The sequence below is a fragment of the Nyctereutes procyonoides genome, unplaced genomic scaffold (assembly GCF_905146905.1).
Source record: "Nyctereutes procyonoides isolate TBG_1078 unplaced genomic scaffold, NYPRO_anot_genome, whole genome shotgun sequence".
Lineage (NCBI taxonomy): Eukaryota > Metazoa > Chordata > Mammalia > Carnivora > Canidae > Nyctereutes > Nyctereutes procyonoides.
Window position 1 is genome coordinate 12,365,988 of NW_026575151.1, and position 18,918 is coordinate 12,384,905.

An 18,918-nucleotide genomic window follows, 5' to 3' on the forward strand; every position below is an offset into this window, starting at 1 on the left:
TGGGCTGGATAATCCTTTGTTGGGGGGTCAGGGAGGGTGCTGTCCTATGCATTGTAGAATGTTTAGCAGTATCCCTGGCCTTTGCCTACTAGATGCCAACAGCAGTGCCTCCCCCAAGTTGTGACGACCCAAAATGTCATCTTCAGACATGGCCAAATATCCCCAGTGGGTGGGGTAGGAAGCAGGGCAAAATCACCCTCAACTAAGAATCAATGAATAAAAGGAAGGCTGGAAGGAAAGAGAAGGGGGGAAAAAAAGAGGGGACAAAAATCTATACTACTGTTACACTACAGATCTAAGTTCTGAAATCTGTTATGTTGTTGGGTGACTAGTAATCTTTCAAGACACTACAAACATAATTTCTTCTGTGAGACCTTGATTGGAGCCACCCTCACCTTGTGCTTGGTGGAATTGATTATTTCTTCCTATGTCTCTATTTATGAACCAGGACATCATTTTATTACAGTTAATCATTTACCTGTTGACCCAACTAGGCTGTAAGCTCCTTAAGTGCAGGAAACAGGCCTTTGTCTCTGCTTCATTTGTTCCCAGCACTTTTTGGCACATAGCAGTAAATTATCGGAAATGTTTGTTGAAGGATTGCATAGACAGATGGATGGATGAATGAATATACAGGGCAAAGAGGGGCAAGGACTGCAGTGAGAGATCAGAAGTAAGAATAAATTAATGTCAACCAAGGGACCTGAAAAAAATCTCCATGGAAGAACTGGCTTATGACCGGGGTCTAAAGGAAGATGTAAGAGGTAGACATGGGAAAGGGACACTTCAGGCAGAGAAAATATTGTGAACAAAGGTATGGTAGTGGAAAAGCTCAGAGTTTTAAGGAAGACCAAAGAGCAATGGAGCAGAGGCCTAAGAGTATGTGGGGAAAAAATAAAGATGGGAATTTCCTTTTTAAATTTTATTTATTTATTTACGACAGTCACACACAGAGAGAGAGAGAGAGAGGCAGAGACATAGGCAGAGGGAGAAGCAGGCTCCATGCACCGGGAGCCCAACACGGGACTCGATCCCGGGTCTCCAGGATCGCGCCCTGGGCCAAAGGCAGGCGCCAAACCGCTGCGCCACCCAGGGATCCCCTAGATGGGAATTTCCATTTCTGAAATTGAGACCAGATTTACCCTCCCACATGTAGCAGCCAAAAAAAGAGAAATAAGTATAAATATAAATATATAATATATAATGGCTTATAAGACACTGTCCATCAAATAACAAGTACAGTAATCCCCTGAGAGACAAGAAACAAACAAGATAAGCCCCAAAATTGCCTCAGCTCACTGTCCTCTTTTTTTTTTTTTAAAGACTTTATTTATTTATTTGAGACAGAGAGAGAGAGAGAATGAGTATGAGGGAAGGGGAGGGTCCCAGGACCCTGAGATCATGTCCTCAGCTGAAGGCAGACACTCAACCCACTGAGCCACCCAAGCTCCCGCTCCAGCTCACTGTCTTGTGATACTTTCCAAGCCACAGCACAGGGACACTCTCAGGAGGAGACCAGCAGACTCTCTGAGTTGAGGAGACAGAATTGTGAGACCAAACAAAGGTGGTTCAAGTTGGCAACAAAGAGTAAGAGAAAGGAGAGAACTGCACAGCAAGGGAACTCCAGAGGTCGGCAGATGGTCTCCCTCAGCACTTGTATGGGAGGAAACCCAAAAGGATTAGAAGAAACAGGGCCCAGCATGCACACAGGGCCAGGGACAGTGCTTGTTCCCTTCTGAGAAACCTGAAGATTCACAGGGCACTGGGTAGAATAAACTGAAGAGTCTTGCCTCAGTATTAGAGAATGAACCATAGACTGAACATTACTTCAGTCCTTCCTAACACATCTTTAGAGCCAAGACCCAAAAGGTTCAAACTTTTCCAAGTAACTTTAACTACATCCCAGAACAAAACTCAAGTTTACAGGAATACAAAAGTCCCCTGCCTGGATAAGGTAAGATCTACGGTGTCTGGTATCTAGTAAAAAAATTACGGGGCATGAAGAGAGGCAAGAAAACATGATCCATGATGAAGAGATAAATCAGTTAATGGAAACTCACACAGAACTGGTGCAGATGTTAGACTAGCAGACATGAACATCAAAAACAGTTATTATAACTGTATTTCATATGTTCAAGATTAAGAAGAGATGTAGAAATATTTTCTTAAAAATTCAAGTCAAACGTTTTGAATTGAAAATTACAATAGTATGAGATGGAAAAATAGACTAGATGGGATCAGTGGCTGATTAGACATGGTTAGAAAGAGCAGATTAGAATATATAAGGACGCCACAGAGAGAAAAAAGATTCAAATACCAAACAGAGCCCCAGTGAGCAATGAGACAAGTCCATGAAGCCTAATTACCTGTAATAGGAATCCTTGGAGCAGGAAGAGTGAAAGGTAAAAATATTTTTTTTGAAGAAATAATGGTCAAAATGTTTCCAAATTTGATGAAAACTAGAAACTCATGGATCAAAGAGGCTCAGCAGACCCCAGGCACAAGGTGTATATAATAATTACACTCACGATCAGTGACAAAGAGAACATCTTTAAAGGAGCCAAGGGAAGACACACATCCAGAACAACAAAGACAAGGAAGGTTTATGATTTCTCATCAGAAACAACACAACTAAGAAGGCAATGGAACACCATCTTTTAAGTACTAAAAACAAACAAAAAACTGTGAACCTAGAAATCTATACCCACAAAAATATCTTTGGAAATGAAGGCAGAATGAGGATATTTTTAGACATACAGAAGCTAAAGGAATTAATCACCAGCAGATCTACACTAGACCCAGGGTTAAAAGATGTTCTCCAGGCAGATGAAAATGACACCATATGGAAATGTATTTGAACTTTCACATAATGACCCTCTGTCTGCCAGTCAAAAGTTCAATTTTGGCAATAACCACCATGGCTTATAAAGTAGTAGTTGTGCAACAATTTGTACATACAAGGAATTGAGCAATTTGATTCAGCCCAGATTCAGGACAAGCTGTGGTTCAGGCCTTGGGTGTGATGACATAATTTGCCCGTCCAGCATCACTTTGCATTTTACCCTTTAGAAACATGGGGAGCAAATGGAAGATTTTAAATGCTTATATGAGTGCCAGAACGCATAGTTTTCATAAACCTTATGCAACAAAGCCAAGGGTGGGAAACATCACATATGTAACAACAGGTCAGTCCATTGTGTTCAATTATAAAGGACAAAGTTAATTGATATGTTTAAATGTGAGAAATACAGTATCAAAGATGACATGTAAAAGACAGAGGGTACTTAGAGATAATATATTGTTTTTCACTCTCAGAGAAAGGAACTTCTCCACCCCCAATCCCACTCCTGACCACCACTTAGGTACTTAAATCTCTTGTTGGACTTGGGGCATCGAGGTGGTTCAGTTGGTTGAGCTTCTGACTCTTGGTTTTGGCTCAGGTCATGATCTCAGGGTGTCAGGATCAAGCCCTGCGTCAGGCTCTGCACTCAGCTTAGAGTCTGCTTCAAATTCTCTCTCCCTCTCCTTCCTGTTCACTCTTCCTCTCTCTCTCTCTCAAATAAATAAATAAAATAAAATCATTTTAAAAAAATCTGTTGTTGGACCTATACAATTTGATTTGTGTGTGTATACATATTTGTGTAGAAAAGTAGAAAAACACTTAAGAGTCCATACTACTTCCCTTTGGAACACAGTATGTTTTTTCTCCTCTGTTTCCTTGTTCTATCTTCATGGGCAAGTGGTATTGAAAAACTCAACAATTTGTTAATAATTGGGCAAGCATGTGGTAAAAAATGACGGTGCGTGGTCAATAAGACTGCTCCCAAAATTCAAGAATTCTTTGGACAAAGAATAAACAACCTTCATGATTACTAATTGCAGCATTTAACTCTTAGAATAATAAACTTTCATATATATTTCCATCAACTTTTAGAATTTCAACATATAAAACACATAAAGAGAGAATTTCAACATATAAACACAGAGATAACAAAGACTATTCAGATATCAACAATAATGCTGAATGGCATGCCTTGTTTGTATAGCTAGTTTTATTACCTATATTAAATATTCATTGATTTAACAAATATTTATTAAACACCAAAAAAATACTTCAAGAATTCTACTGAAAAAGGCCAGTGCCCTCCCTGAAGTACCAGAATTCAAGAACATTTAAGATTTTTTTTAAAAGATTTTTTATTTATTTATTCATGATAGAGAGACAGAGAGAGGCAGAGAAACACAGGCAGAAGGAGAAGCAGGCTCCATGCTGGGAGCCCCACGCGGGACTTGATCCCGGGACTCCAGGATCGCGCCCTGGGCTAAAGGCAGGCACTAAACTGCTGAGCCACCCAGGGATCCCCCAAGAACATTTAAGATTTTAATCTAACCTAATTTTCTTTGATATTCAGCCTTCTCCTGTTTGACAATTACCTGTGGTTTCTGGTGTTTCTGCTCATAGTCTAGTTTCTGGAAATACTGTGGCTTCTGCAGCTTCTTTAGCCCCACTCTCTTCTTTAACTCCAGAGGAACCTGGTTGAGTCTCCTCGTGTGGAGCACATCATGGCTTGGTTTACTCTGATAGTCAATGTCAAACTGTTTCAGAATGAACTCGTCAACAATGTTTGAACTTCCCTGTAAGAATATCACATTGCATGAATCAAGGACAAATTCTTCTTTAATCTAAAGGAGGCATGTGACTATGGCTAGAGAAGAGGTAGTTTAGAGGACAGGCAGGAAATGCTCAGTCAGCATTCATTAGAGACAAGAAGTACTGGGGTTCTGGAGGACTTTGTCAGTGCATTAAGGGACAACTTAGGACCAGACAGAAGCAGTGAGTCCTTGAGAGAATTAATAGGCTGAGAAAAATTCAGTCTGTTTAATCTTTTTTTTTTAAGATTTTATTTATTTATTCATGAGAGACAGAGACAGAGAGAGAGAGAGGCAGAGGGAGAAGCAGGCTCCACTCAGGGAGCCCGACGCGGGAACTGATCCCGGATCTCCAAGATCATGCCCTGGACTGAAGGCGGCGCTAAACTGCTGAGCCACTGGGGCTGCCCCAGTCTGTTTAATCTTAAGCAGACTTCTGAGTGCATAAAGAAGATGTGATGGTACACACACACACACTGGAATATTACTCAGCCATAAAGAAGAATGGGATCTTATGATTTGTGATAACATGGATGGATCCAAAGGGTATTGTGCTAAATGAAGTACTGCAGAGAAAGACAAATACCATAGGACTTCAACTACATGTCAAATCTAAAAAACAAAACAAATGAACAAACAAACAAGAAAACAGAAACAGGGGCAGCCCGAGTGGGCTCAGTGGTTTAGCGACGTCTTCAGCCCAGGGCCTGATCCTGGAGATCCGGAATCGAGTCCCACATCAGGCTCCCTGCCTGGAGCCTGCTTCTCCCTTTGCCTGTGTCTCTGCCTCTCTCTCTCTCTCTCTCTCTCTCTCTCTCTCTCTCTGTCTCTCATAAATAAATAAATAAAATTAAAAAAAAAAAAGAAAACAGAAACAGGGGATCCCTGGGTGGCTCAGCGGTTTGGCGCCTGCCTTTGGCCCAGGGCGCGATCCTGGAGACCCGGGATCGAATCCCACGTCGGGCTCCCGGTGCATGGGGCCTGCTTCTCCCTCTGCCTGTGTCTCTGCCTCTCTCTCTCTCTGTGTGTGACTATCATAAATAAATAATAATAAAAATTAAAAAAACAAAAAAAAAACAAAAACAAAAGGGAGGTAGGTGGGGGAATAGACAAAATAGGTGAAGGCAATTGGGAGGTAAATGCTTCTAGTTATGGAATGAATAAGTCATAGAGATAAAAGGTGGACCACAGGAATATAATCAATGATATTGTAATAGCATTATATGGTGATAGATAATAACTACATTTGTGGTGAACAGCATGATGTATAGAATTGGCAAATCACTATGTTGCACACCTGAAGCTGGAGTCAGATAAATGGATTCAGATAGAGGGGAGCAGCCAAGAGACAGAAGGAACACCTAAAAGCATTTTAGCGCCTAGATCTAGCTATACCTGAAGCTCCTAGGGCATCTGGATGGTTCCTTTACCTCCCTTAATCCAGTCTGAATTATATTTCAGTCACTTTTCAAGGAAATAGTCCCAAAAAATACATTGTCTAAACTGACTAATGTTCTCAAAATATAGGTGAAGAAGATTACAAATCCTAGATCTTAAATCCAGGAAAAACCTAAGGAACCCATCTACAGAGACTTGAGAACACAAATAGGTATTTAAATGGATTCTTGGAAGGAAGGCAAGGAAAGACTTTAAGAACTAAGCCAAAAGTCCATTCATGCCAGAAATATCATTTGTGAAGGTTGTGGTTAAGCATAGTTGTCCAAGTACTTACAGATAAATTAACTGAGAAAAATATGTTGAAATTGTGAAGGACACAGAAAAAAGAACACTGAAATGGAAAACAAAAATGTGAAACAACAGGGTGAGGGAAATGAGTAGTGATTGGCTAAAATATATAAACTTTCAGTTATAAAATAAATAAGTTCTGGGAATCTAATGTACAGCATGGTGACTATAGTTAATAAAATTGTAATTGTACTTGAAAGTTGCTAAGAAAGTAGATCTTAAATTTTCTCACCACACTCCAAAAAGGTAATTATGTGAGGTGATGGATGTGTTAACTACCCTGACTGTGGCAATCATTTTGAAATATCCATATATATGTATCAAATTATCACACTGTACACCCTGAACTTACACAGTGTTATATGTCAGTTATATCTCAATAAGGCTGGCAAAGAAAAAGAGCCACTAAAAAGATAGAAAGAAACAACAGCAATGTGACATATAAACAATAAACATTCAAATAGGCTGCAAGCTTGCAAACTTTCCAGAAACATCATCTAGGAAATATTTCTATTATAAATAGTAGAAGAGTCACAATTCCTTTATGACTCTGATTATTTCACTTAAATTTTATACTAACATTGTTTTTTAATAATAGCAACTCAGAGCTTGACTTTAAAAAGTAGGTTGGGGATCCCTGGGTGGCACAGCGGTTTGGCGCCTGCCTTTGGCCCAGGGCGCGGTCCTGGAGACCCGGGATCGAATCCCACATCGGGCTCCCGGTGCATGGAGCCTGCTTCTCCCTCTGCCTGTGTCTCTGCCTCTCTCTCTCTCTCTCTGTGACTATCATAAATAAAAAAATAAAAAGTAGGTTGTATGGAATACTACTTAGCCATCAAAAATGAAATCTTGCCATTTGCAATGATGGGGTAGAACTAGAGGGTATTATGCTAAGCGAAATAAGTCAACCAGAGAAAGACAATTATCATACAATTTCACTCATATGTGGAATTTAAGAAACAAAACAGAGGAGCATAGAGGAAGGAAAGGAAAAATAAAACAAGATGAAATCAGAGAGGGAGACAAAGCATAAAAGACTCTTAATCAAAGGAAACAAACTAAAAAAAAAAAACCAATAACAAAGGAAACAAACTTGAGGTTGCTGGAGGGGAGGGGTGTTGGGGGGATAGGGTAACGGGATGATCGGCATTAAGAAGGGCACATGAAAGGAAAAAAGAAAAAGAAGGGCACATAATGTAATGAGCACTGGGTGTTACATAAGACTGATGAACCACTGAAGTCTACCTTTGACACTAATAATACACTATATGTTAATTAATTGAATTTAAATTTTTTAAAAAGGAGGTGACTAGTATTACTACTAGCTTACAAGAGCAGTAGCCCAGTTGCAGAAGTCCCTAACTCCTTTGTGCACGTTTTCATGAAGAAGAGGAGCATCTTCATGGAACAAATCTGTTTCACTTGGCTTCTTTTCTTCATTAAGCCATTGACCTGGATGTGACACTGAAGTCTTCTTGGGACTAAGGATAATGAGATCATCAAAGAATCACAGTATGAGACACCATGAATCAAAGTAGATTTCCAACACTATCTTAAGGAAAAGTATAATAATGCAAGCATTTCTAACACTCTCTCACTTGCTCATACAAGGGATATGTTAATTTTCCAAAGATCACATTTTCCTTATCTATATCATAAAGGCAATATCATGAATAGTTATAATAATTAAAATATATATAGCACCTTACCAGTTTAAGTTGATTTTTTTGAAATTGTGGGTTGCATTTATTAAAATATATGCCAAATTACTGCACTTGGAGTCTGCTCCAGATATAGACAATCTTGACAAGCAAGAGATGTCCTTGATTTCTCTCTGTCTTTTGTCCTAAAACCCAGCCCATTAATAAATCTGGTAGGTTTTAATTCTGTCCCCTTCTCTGGACTATTGCAAATGCTCCTCACTGATCTTCTCCTAGGGCCTCAACTCCCAAAACCCTAATCCATTTGCAGCACTGCAGCTAAAATAGTCTTTCCAAAATATAAATCTGGTCATAGTAGCCACCCTTCATCCTCAACTAAACCTCTCAATAGCTTCTTTTTAAAATTAAGATATAATTCACATACTATAATATTAACCATTTCAAAACATGCAATTCAGTAGTTTCCATATAGTTACAAAGTTATGCAACCTCTACCATTATCTAATTCTGGAACATCTGCATCACCCCCAAAAAAGAAGCTCCATAACCACTGACAATCACTCTTCATTTCCCCCATTCTCTCTGCTCCTGGAAACTAGTTCTGTCTCTATGGATTTGCCTGTTCTAAACATTTTATCTGAATGCAACCTTATAATACATTGTATTTTGTGTCTGGCTAACATCTCAAGGTTTGACCATGCTATTAGCATGTAACAGTGGTTTATTTCTTTTTATGGCTAAGAACACATTGTCTGAATAGACCACATTTTATCTATCATCATTTGATGGACATCTGGGGTCTTATGCATAGTGCTGCTTGGAATGTTCAGGTACAATTTTTTTGTGTTTAAAAGATTATTACTCTTCCATTAAAGACCTACATCTTAACTCAATTTCCAAGACTCTTCATGGCCTGATCCTTGCCTGTATCTCCAGATTCTTCTGGAATTACCACCCTTCCTCACTCTCTGAGCTCCAGCCATTGTGGCCTTCTCTCAGGTTCATGAATTCATCATGCTCTCTTCAACCACAGGGCCTTTTCCATGTTGTACCATCTGACTGCAATGCCTTCTGCATTTCCTCATCTCCCTTATGTTCCAACATACATGTCCCTTCCTTAGGGAGGTATTCACAGGCTGTCCCCAGAACCCACACTTTCTTCCCAGCATCTTGTACCTTTTTCATAGCACCCAAGTATTAATTTATCCATCCATCCATTCAACAAGCACTTATTAAATACCAACTAAGTACCAAGCACAGTTCTAGACATTAAAACTCAACTGTAAATAAAGTTTAGTCCCTGTCCTCACAGAAGTTAAGATTTGAGTAAGGAGAGACAGCTAGGAAAGAGGTAAACATATGCCAAGTCATTACAAGTGATAAAAAGAAAAATAAAACAGGGCAGGAGGGATGGAGAGTATTGACAGGGGGCTTTTTATTTCTATAGGGAAGGCCTCACCACCAAACTGATAGTTGAGCAGAGATCCAAAAGAAGGAATCAATCAGACCATGCAGATATCAAATATCAAGCGTGATGATCATTGAGAATGGACTAGGTAACCTAGATGTCAATGGCAACCTTGACCAAGGGCAAATCCACTGGAGTGCTGATGAGTTACAGAAAGAAGAGTACGTAAGTATGGACATGTCTTTCAAGGAATTTTGCTCTAAAGAAAAGGAGAGACTATATACTCAATGAAACTTGTTTAGAAGATGGGAGATGTTACCTCATGCTGTGTTAGGCTGGTAATGGCCTCCAAAGATATCAGGGGCTAATCCTTGGAACCTGTAAATGTTACTTTACTTGGAAAAATCATCTCTATAGACATGAGTAGTTTAAGGAGCTTGAGATGATGAGATTATCTTGGATTATCTGGGTGGGCCCTAAATGCCATCACGAGTGTCCTTGTAAGAGAGGGACAGAAGATTTGACAGAGGAGAAGGGATGTGAAGACAGAGCAGATAGAGATCTGAAGACATTGACCTTGAAGATTGGAAAGATGTGGCCATAGCCCTGGAATGCCACTAGCAACCAGAAGCTCAAAGAAGTAAGGAGTAGATTCTTTCCTAGAGCTCCTGGAAGGAACATGGTCCTGCTGATACTTTGATTTCAGCACAGGAATACTGATTTTGGACTTCTGGTCTCCAGAACTGTGAGATAATAAATTTCTGTTGTTTTAAGACACCAAATTCAAGTTACTTTTTTTTTCTTAAGTATTTTATTTATTTATTCATGAGGGACAGAGAGAGAGAGAGAGAGGCAGAGACACATGCAGAGGGAGAAGCAGGCTCCATGCAGGGAGCCTGACAGGGGACTTGATCCCGGGTCTACAGGATCAGGCCCCAGGGCTGAAGGCGGCGCCAAACTGCTGAGCCACCCGGGCTGCCCAAATTCACATTACTTTGTACAGCAGCCACTGTACAAGAATATGCCAAGAATATGCTGACAGAAAAACTTGCCATTAGGTAATTATACATTCATTTGTGATGATAATTTATGAAGGTATTAGTTTCATTCACTTCCTTTATACTATTATCATCTCTCCTTTTAAATAGATAGCCCATTTGTTTTTAATTTCTTGCCCCGGAGATTTTTTCAGGGTTGACCAAGGAAACTGCCTACAGTTAAAGGCAGAACCTATATTGTGTAAAAGCCCAAGCTTATTGCAGCAATTATGCTTGACGTTATGGATGACATGGGAAGAGAGGGGCGGAATACAGAGTGTACCACAAACAGCAAGAATGGAGAGAAGAAAGAGTCCCAGAGACCAGAGAGAAGTTAAGATCAGTCCTGAAACTGCTCAAATGTTTCGGCAGGTGACAGGAAAGAGCAAGGGGTTAAGAACAGTACTTACAGCCCCGGGTAGACTGGGGAAGAAGTTTTTTAAAAAGCTTTGCTGGTTCCTTTGTTCTTTTCCTGAAGCCCTGACAATAAGCCCATGCGTCCTCCGGTCTCCTGTCAGGATCCAGCACTTCCAGCACCTTTGATTAGAGCTGTACAAACAGAACACAGCCTTAGAGGAAAGAAAAATGTGCTGAAAAAGAAGACCCCTTGATTCTAAAACAGAACAGACCAACATGCCCCTTTGCTTTGCATTTCTGGCCGGCTGTGCCTTCATCAGTTTCTGTGCAAATACTCTGATGGCTGCTGTGGGTTAGTGTCCCCCATCTAGACACTAGTATGTGCCTGTTGTGCTAAAATTCTGTCCCTGGGGCCCACCCCAGTCCCTCCCGGCCCCATTGAGCCAAGAGCCTCTAGAGGTTTCTATAGCTTTTGACTGCCCAGTACCCATTCTTCCTTCTATAAATAACAGTGTCTAGATTTTTCTTTGGACCTTCTCCTTGCTCCACAGGCAGGTCAGAACAATGGAGACCATAGCGACTGGTTTAGGAACAGGCACATAACCCAAATTTTACCCATGGGAACTAGACTATGGGATTTTGCTGGAAGCATACAGAAAGAGGCGTTCTTTTTCTTGGTAGAACTTAAATCTAGGGAAGCTGGTGGCTATCAGAGTACCATAAGAAGAAATCCTGCCTTGGAAAGAAGACAACACACCCAGCTGGACAGGTGAAACATGGTAATAAGGACCACAATCCCAAGTGCCATCTGAGGGTATGTGGAAATCATCTATTTGTCATGGCCTTAGAAACTCTGGCCTGCAGGAAGCAGTTGGAGAAAGTCCCAATTGGAAAATAATTGATTAGAATTCTATAGACTTTTCTGCCACTAATCATTCATTCATTCATTCATTCATTATGCACAAATATTTGTGTTTTTTTTGTTTGTTTGTTTTTTGCACAAATATTTGTTGAGTGACTCTATGCCAGGTATTAATTAGTGACACACAGTGAAAGACACAGGTAAAGTCTCTGCCTTTCTAGAGATTTTATTCTGGCCCAGTGGTAACAAGAGCTGGGATGAAAAATAGATCATGATGAGGGATAGAGGGTGGAGTAGAAGGAAAGTGTTGTTTTATGAGACATTGGAGCAAGGATCTGAAGGAAGCGAAGGAGTGAGCCAGACAGGCATGTAGGGGTAGTTGTCCCAGGCACAGAAGAGAGATCTGAATTGGACATGCTCACTCATGTTCACAGAGCAGCCAGGAGGTCAGGGTGGCTGGAGCAGGGTGAGAGCAGAGGAGTTGTGGTGAGGTTGGAGGGGTGCAGAGCAAGGGTGGGGCAGAGAGTAGACAGAGGTGCTGGGCCTTTCAGACCATGGCAAGGACTTTACTCCGAGTAAGAAAGGGCCATCAAAGGGCTTTGCAGAGAAGTTTGTCTTTCTGAATAATTGCCTCACTGACTGACTTAGGGACCAGATTACACAGGTGGGGGTGGGGTAGCAGGCACCCAACATCCATTCTGCCTTTTTCCTTAAATCTAACAGAACTGTATTCTAGATTTTGCTCTCTGTCCCAATGCCCAAACAAGAAACTCAATTTTCTAGATTCCCTAGCAGCTAGGAGTGGTCAGATGAATGGGATGTTTACTGGACAAGTTCTTACTTGTCAAATTAAAAGACAGAGTCGGCTGGCATAGACCCTCTAAGCTTTGCCCCCTCCCGCCTGACAGACCTGGTGCCTGAAGGTGTGGAAGCCATCCTGAGAAAAAAGAACAAGAGACATACGCTAAGGACTGTGGAGCTCAGAGTCTGAAGCAGCCTGGGACACTGGTGACATAATGGAGCTGTCATCCAAACCCAGCCCGACAATGTGGGGACTCTTCCCCATGACCTCTCAGGGACCCCCTGCCCCTCTGCCTGCTACCCATCCATTAGTTAAAGGCTACGGACACCTCCTAACACCAGGCTAAAGTAACAAGCCCTGGACAATCTGCCTTTTGGTTTCTAGCCTCAAAAGGTCCCAAGCAAAGTAGACCGGTTGAACGTCAAGGGAACAGAAGTCGAATGTTTCTGGTTTACTGGACCTTCAGAAGTTGCACGGCTTCGTAGGAAGTGGCAAGTACATGGCTGCTGATGTCCTTCCCAGAAGCAGAGAAAGGAAGGCTGCCCCAGCCCCCGTGAGAGCTCTCGCCCTGGGAGGCATTTGTCATCCCCTCCCCCAGACAAGTCTGTCACCCCTCAGAGGAGCTCCCACACATCTAAGGAAAGTTCTTTTCCAGGCCCCAGTGAAGGCCCTCCCACAACCCTGGGTCAGGAGGTCACCTCAACAGGCATGTCTTCCCCCAGTTGAGGGTAGAGAGCCAAGGGGTGCAGGGTCAGCTGGGCTTTGACATCTGCAAGGAGTGCCTTCTGTGCCCCCGGGCTGGCGGGAGCTTGCTTGCTTCCTGGGGCGGCTGGTGCTGCCTCTTCTTTAGGGGAGTTGTGTGATGGATCTGGGGGACAAAGGCCTCCCGTGCAGCCTGAGTGTTCAGACCCTTGTGTGGTGGGCAGCGTCTCCTAAAGTCATCCAGCCCCTTCTTTGAGAATGTCCCCCGCAGGCTGTTCAGGGAGGTGCCGCCCGTGGGCCCGGGCCTGTGCTTTGTGAAATACTTGGAAGGTAGATTCTCTTTGTACCTGGAAGGCAACGTGCCTGATTGTAGGGATCATGGGGCTTGGGGTGGGAGACTGGGGCTGTAAGGAGGCTGGCCTCCACCTTTCTGGAGAAGGTGAGGTAGGGGAGGAGGGGTTCCGTGGAGAGCTAATTCGACTCCTGGTCACCCGCACCTTATGTCTGCTCTGTGCGAGGTCCCTCTCCCATTTCCTGTAGGCACTTACCCTACATCCCGTTCTCATGGCTTTCCTGGCACAGGCAAAACCACTCTCGCAGACTTAAAATGTACCCTTTTGCCTGTACACTCCTCATAATATCTGTATCATCCTTTTATGTGCATGTGTTCTTCATTTACATAAAAGTACTATCCTGTTTCTTACTGGTATGCCAAGCACCGTGTTAGAAAGACCCATCCACGTCACTAGGTGTAAATCTCATTCATTATTACCACCTGCTGCCACCATGGTTCATCTATCCATTCTCCTTGTGAAGGACACTCACAAGCTGCTGCCCCTTCAGGGACTTTTTCTTATCCTTTAAAGAATCACAGTGGGCAGCCCTGGTGGCCCAGTGGTTTAGCGCCGCCTGCAGCCCAGGGCGTGATCCTGGAGACCCTGGATAGAGTCCCGTGTCGGGCTCTCTACATGGTGCCTACTTCTCCCTCTTCCTGTGTCTTTGCGTCTCTATGAATAAATAAATAAAATCTTAAAAAAAAAAAAAAGAGAATCACAGTGCAGTGGGAAGAACCTGGATCCCAGGGACAACTTGCCCCTTACTAGCTGAATGACCTTGACATTTTATTAAACCTCTGTGAGCCTGAGTTAAGCCCCTAAACTCAGAGGGTCAAAGGTTGCAGACTGGCAGTCCAGGGGCTGCACGGGGCCTACAAACCTGTCCTGTGGTCCCTTTTCTATTTGCATAAGAATTAGAATAGCTAACACATACCGAAGACTTTTTTATATAATAAGCATATTCTAAATGCTTTACATGTATTAACTTACCTAAATCCTGTAACAATCCAATGAAGTAGGTACCAAGTACTGGCATTCTTCCCACTTATAGATAAGGAAATTGAGGCACAAAGAAATTTAAGAGCAAAACAAACCCTTGTGAAAGATCCCACAGCTAATAAGTGTTAGAGGTGGGATTTTAATCCACGTAGTGTGACTCCAGAGAAAAGTGTTTAAACACTAAACTAGAGTTTCTGACATTAAAAAAAAAAAAGTTCACATACATAATCTATAACAAAAGTCAGGCTCTCAGGGAACACAGGGTCCATCTTTCTGTGGAGTAGTAGTTGGTACAATGGTTGCCCCTACACACAGTCCTATGCTCTCTTAGTCACAGACTCCACCCCTCCCTACTGATTTATTCTACCTACCCTGCTTCATCCAGTTTCCTTACCCACCTGACCCCTGTCTGCCCTGAGTTGTTAGGGCATAAATATGAGATGGAAGCAGTTGATGGAAGGAAAATAAGGCCAGCTCCTCGATTATCTAACACATCCAGCCATTGCCTACCTAAGCCATGACTTGGGACCAAGTACTAACAGGTCAAGGGCAGATCACTCATTATCTTTAATTTTTTTTTTAGATTTATTTATTTATTCATGAGATTCACAGAAAGAGAGGTAGAGACACAGGCAGAGGGAGAAGCAGGCTCCACTCAGGGAGCCCGACATGGGACCCCATCCCAGGTCTCCAGGATCACACCCTGGGCTGAAGGCGGCGCCAAACCACTGAGCCACCCCGGCTGCCCAGATCACTCATTATCTTACTACATCACTGCCTTAGTCAGATATTTCTATATTATTGGTGTCTTTCCCTGAAGCCTCTTCCACCCCCAGGCTCCTTTCATCTGTAATGGCTCATTACACCAAATCTACTCCTGTTGCACTCATCTTTACAGGCACAAAGCATTTTTAAGAGGTTCCAGCTTAATCCCTATTCTTTTCTTGTGAGTCCCAGAAACTTACCGCTTGCTGTGTGTGCATAAACCAGTTCTACTGTGAAGATCTAAATGAAAGGACACGAAAAGCTGCTCTCTGAAGTTAATAAATCACTCTTAAATAGCTAAGTGGTGGGATACTGAAATTACATGTAACCTTAAGATTTGATGACCCATCAGCATGACCTACTAGCAAGTAACCTTCTACAATATTAGATATCTTTACAAAGTTTATTTTCCACGCATTGACGACTAACTCAAACACCCACGCATTTCATGAAATCAAACCTGATGACTTGAGATTTTTGCTTATAGACTTCATACCACTCAAACTGAGGAAAGTATGGCAGCTAGCTCAAGCCTCATAGAATGTTAGAGCGGGCAGAACCTGAAGGAAATCTAGTCCACCTCCTCCTCCCTTCTAAATGAAGAAACTGAGTTCTCAGAGATGAACAGGCAACCACTATAGCAGGAGGGCGTCCCGTGACCCTGCTTTGCTTCTCATAGATAATAAACTTACCTTTGCATTTTGTTAACCTTATGAAAAGTTTTGCTTGACCCAGGAAATAAAACTGAAAACATTTTTTCCCTAAACATTTACTATTTTCACAGTTATTAGCATATGGTGTATGGATGGTTATCTCCCTCTTTAAGAATTGGGGAAGAGTATTAATCATTTGTCCTAAAGAAATGAAAACTTTTGTTTGTACAAAAACCTGTAAACAAATATTGATAGCAACAGTCAAAAACTAGAACACCTGAATGTGTCTCAATAGGTAAAATGAATAAACAAACAGAGGTACATCCATACGAACAATAAAAATGAACAAACTCCTGGGGCGCCTGGGTGGCTGAGTCAGTTAAGCATCTGCTTTCAGCTCAGGTCATGTTCTTGGGGTCCTGGAGTTGAGCTCGGCCTAGGGCAGTCTGCTTCTCTTTCTCCCTCTCCCTCCCCTCCTGCCTGCCTGCGCTCTCTGTCTCTCGCTCAAATGAATAAATAAATACATCTCTTAAAAAATGAACAAACTACCAATATGGTATCTTGGATAGATCTCAAGAGCTTTATGCTTAATGAAAAAAAAAAAGCCCATCTCAAAGGTTTTTTTTAAGATTTTATTTATTTATTCATGAGAGACACAGAGGCAGAGAGGGGCAGAGACACAGGCAGGCAGCCGGCCGGGGGACTCCATCCTGGTCTCCAGGATCACGCACTGGGCTGAAGGCGGCGCTATACCGTTGAGCCACCTGGGCTGCCCCTCAAAAGGTTTTATACTCTATTATTCTATTTATCTAACATCCCCAAAGAACGGAATTATGGAAATGAACAGTTATGGTTGCCAAAGGTTGGGGTGGGGAAGGGGGTGTGGATAAAGGGGTTGCAAGAAGTAGTTCCCTAGTGGTGAGGCAATTATTTTGTATCTTGATGAATACATATGACAAAATTTTATAGAACTTTATACACACACAACTGCAAGCAAAATGTGGTGAAATCCAAGTAAAGTCTGCAGTCTAACACATCCTGCCAACGCCCATTTCCTGCTTTGGTCATGTACTACAGTTATGTAAGCTGGAAGCAGCTGAAGAAGGGTACATGGACCTCTGTGCTATTTTTGCAACTTCTTGTGATCTATAATGATTTCAAAACAAAAACTTTGAAAATGTGTGTGGGGGGGAAGGATTACCAAAGTGTTCATGATTGCTGAAATGTATACCCTATACTATGTGCCAGTAACTGCCTTTACATGCTATGTCAGTTAATCCTCAGACAATCCTTCAGAGCTGATTCATTTTGTTGTTCCCATTTTACAGTCGAGCAAACCGAGCCCAGAAGGAGCAACTACCTTGTGTAAAGTCGCTAGGCAAACCAGAAGAGCAGTAGCCCTGGACTTTGTAGACTGTTGAATCTGCCACCGTGTGGGGCCGCCTCCAAGACAGCCCAATTCCGTTCTCCTAAGTAGTGCCAGGAGGCTGCGAAAACAAAACGCCTTGGGTCCCTGCCCTGGGGCCGGGAGGCAACCGTTCAACTTGGCGGCAGCCCCCGGGGCCTGAGGCCCTCCCCGCAGACACAGGCCCCGGGCGGTCTCCGTCACCAGCCTGGCGGCCCACGGCTGCGGGCCCAGCGGCCTAACCCCGAGAGCCGTGGTAGGCGGGGCCGGGCTCTGCGGAGGACCGATCCCCGCGCGGGCGGGGGGCGTGGGTCTGCACCCCGGGAAGTTGGAGGATGACGCGAGGGAGCGCGCTCTGCGACCGGAGCGTCGAGCGCTGGTCGTCGCATGGACGATAATCACTTGGGTGCCAGGGCCCTTGGGGAGAAAAGGCAGCGGGACCTCCCCCGCCGGCGCGCTGACCCGGGACCGCAGTTCCCGCCCGCTGGCCCCCGGCTGGGCGCCGCCGGCCCGCTCCAGCGCCTGCGGTCGGCCACGGCCCCCTCCCGGCCGCCCGGGTCTCCAGGAGACGGCGCCCCTCGCTGTCCCCCCCCCGGCCCCCTCGCTGTCCCCCGGCGCCCCTCGCTGTCCCCCCTGCACCCCTCGCTGTCCCCCGGCGCCCCTCGCTGTCCCCCCGGCCCCTCGCTGTCCCCCCGCGCCCCTCGCTGTCCCCCCCGGCCCCTCGCTGTCCCCCCGGCGCCCCTCATTGTCCCCCGGCGCCCCTCTGTCCCCCCGGCGCCCCTCGCTGTCCCCCAGCGCCCCTCGCTGTCCCCCCGGCGCCCCTCGTTGTCCCCCCGGCGCCCCTCGCTGTCCCCCCGGCCCCTCGCTGTCCCCCCGCGCCCCTCGCTGTCCCCCCGGCCCCCTCGCTGTCCCCCCGGCCCCTCATGCCCCCGCGCCCCTCTGTCCCCCCGGCGCCCCTCGCTGTCCCCCGCGCCCCTCGCTGTCCCCCCGGCGCCCCTCGCTGTCCCCCCGGCGCCCCTCGTTGTCCCCCGGCGCCCCTCGCTGTCCCCCCGGCCCCTCGCTGTCCCCCTGCGCCCCTCGCTGTCCCCCGGCCCCTCGCTGTCCCCCCCGCGCCCCTCGCTGTCCCCCCCGGCCCCTCGCTGTCCCCCCGGCGCCCCTCGCTGTCCCCCCGGCGCCCCTCGCTGTCCCCCCGGCCCCTCGCTGTCCCCAGGCGCCGCCTGCCCCAGCGCCCCCACCGGCGGGAGGAGCGGCCCGGTCCTCTTCCCGCTGCGACTTCGCGCCGAGCGGTCCGCGCCTGCTTCACTCACCGCCCCCAGAAGGGTTTGCTCGACGGAAGGAAGAAAGCGGCTGGAGAGAGCAACAGAAAAAGAGTGAAAACGGAAGGAAAGGGATAGACTGATTGGGGATGGCGGGAAGGCATCTTAGCATGGAATGTTTTTTGGAGGTCTCGGGAATCCCTGGCCCTCACCGCCCCTGCAAACTGGGGGCTGAGCGCCACCGCCTAGTCCCCAGCTGATCTCCAGAGCCCCTTCCCGC

The 18,918-nt window shown here is 44.8% G+C and overlaps 1 protein-coding gene across 1 annotated transcript in view; it reads right to left on the reverse strand.

The window, feature by feature from the left end:
* FAM47E (family with sequence similarity 47 member E) overlaps positions 1–17,771 on the reverse strand; it is a 35,299-nt gene extending 17,528 nt beyond the window's left edge. The window contains 6 exon segments of the mRNA XM_055312994.1: positions 4,435–4,635; positions 7,727–7,877; positions 10,909–11,051; positions 13,222–13,316; positions 13,319–13,572; positions 17,587–17,771. Coding sequence (XP_055168969.1) covers positions 4,435–4,635; positions 7,727–7,877; positions 10,909–11,051; positions 13,222–13,316; positions 13,319–13,572; positions 17,587–17,771 — 1,029 coding nt within the window.
* Between the last annotated feature and the right edge of the window lie 1,147 nt (positions 17,772–18,918).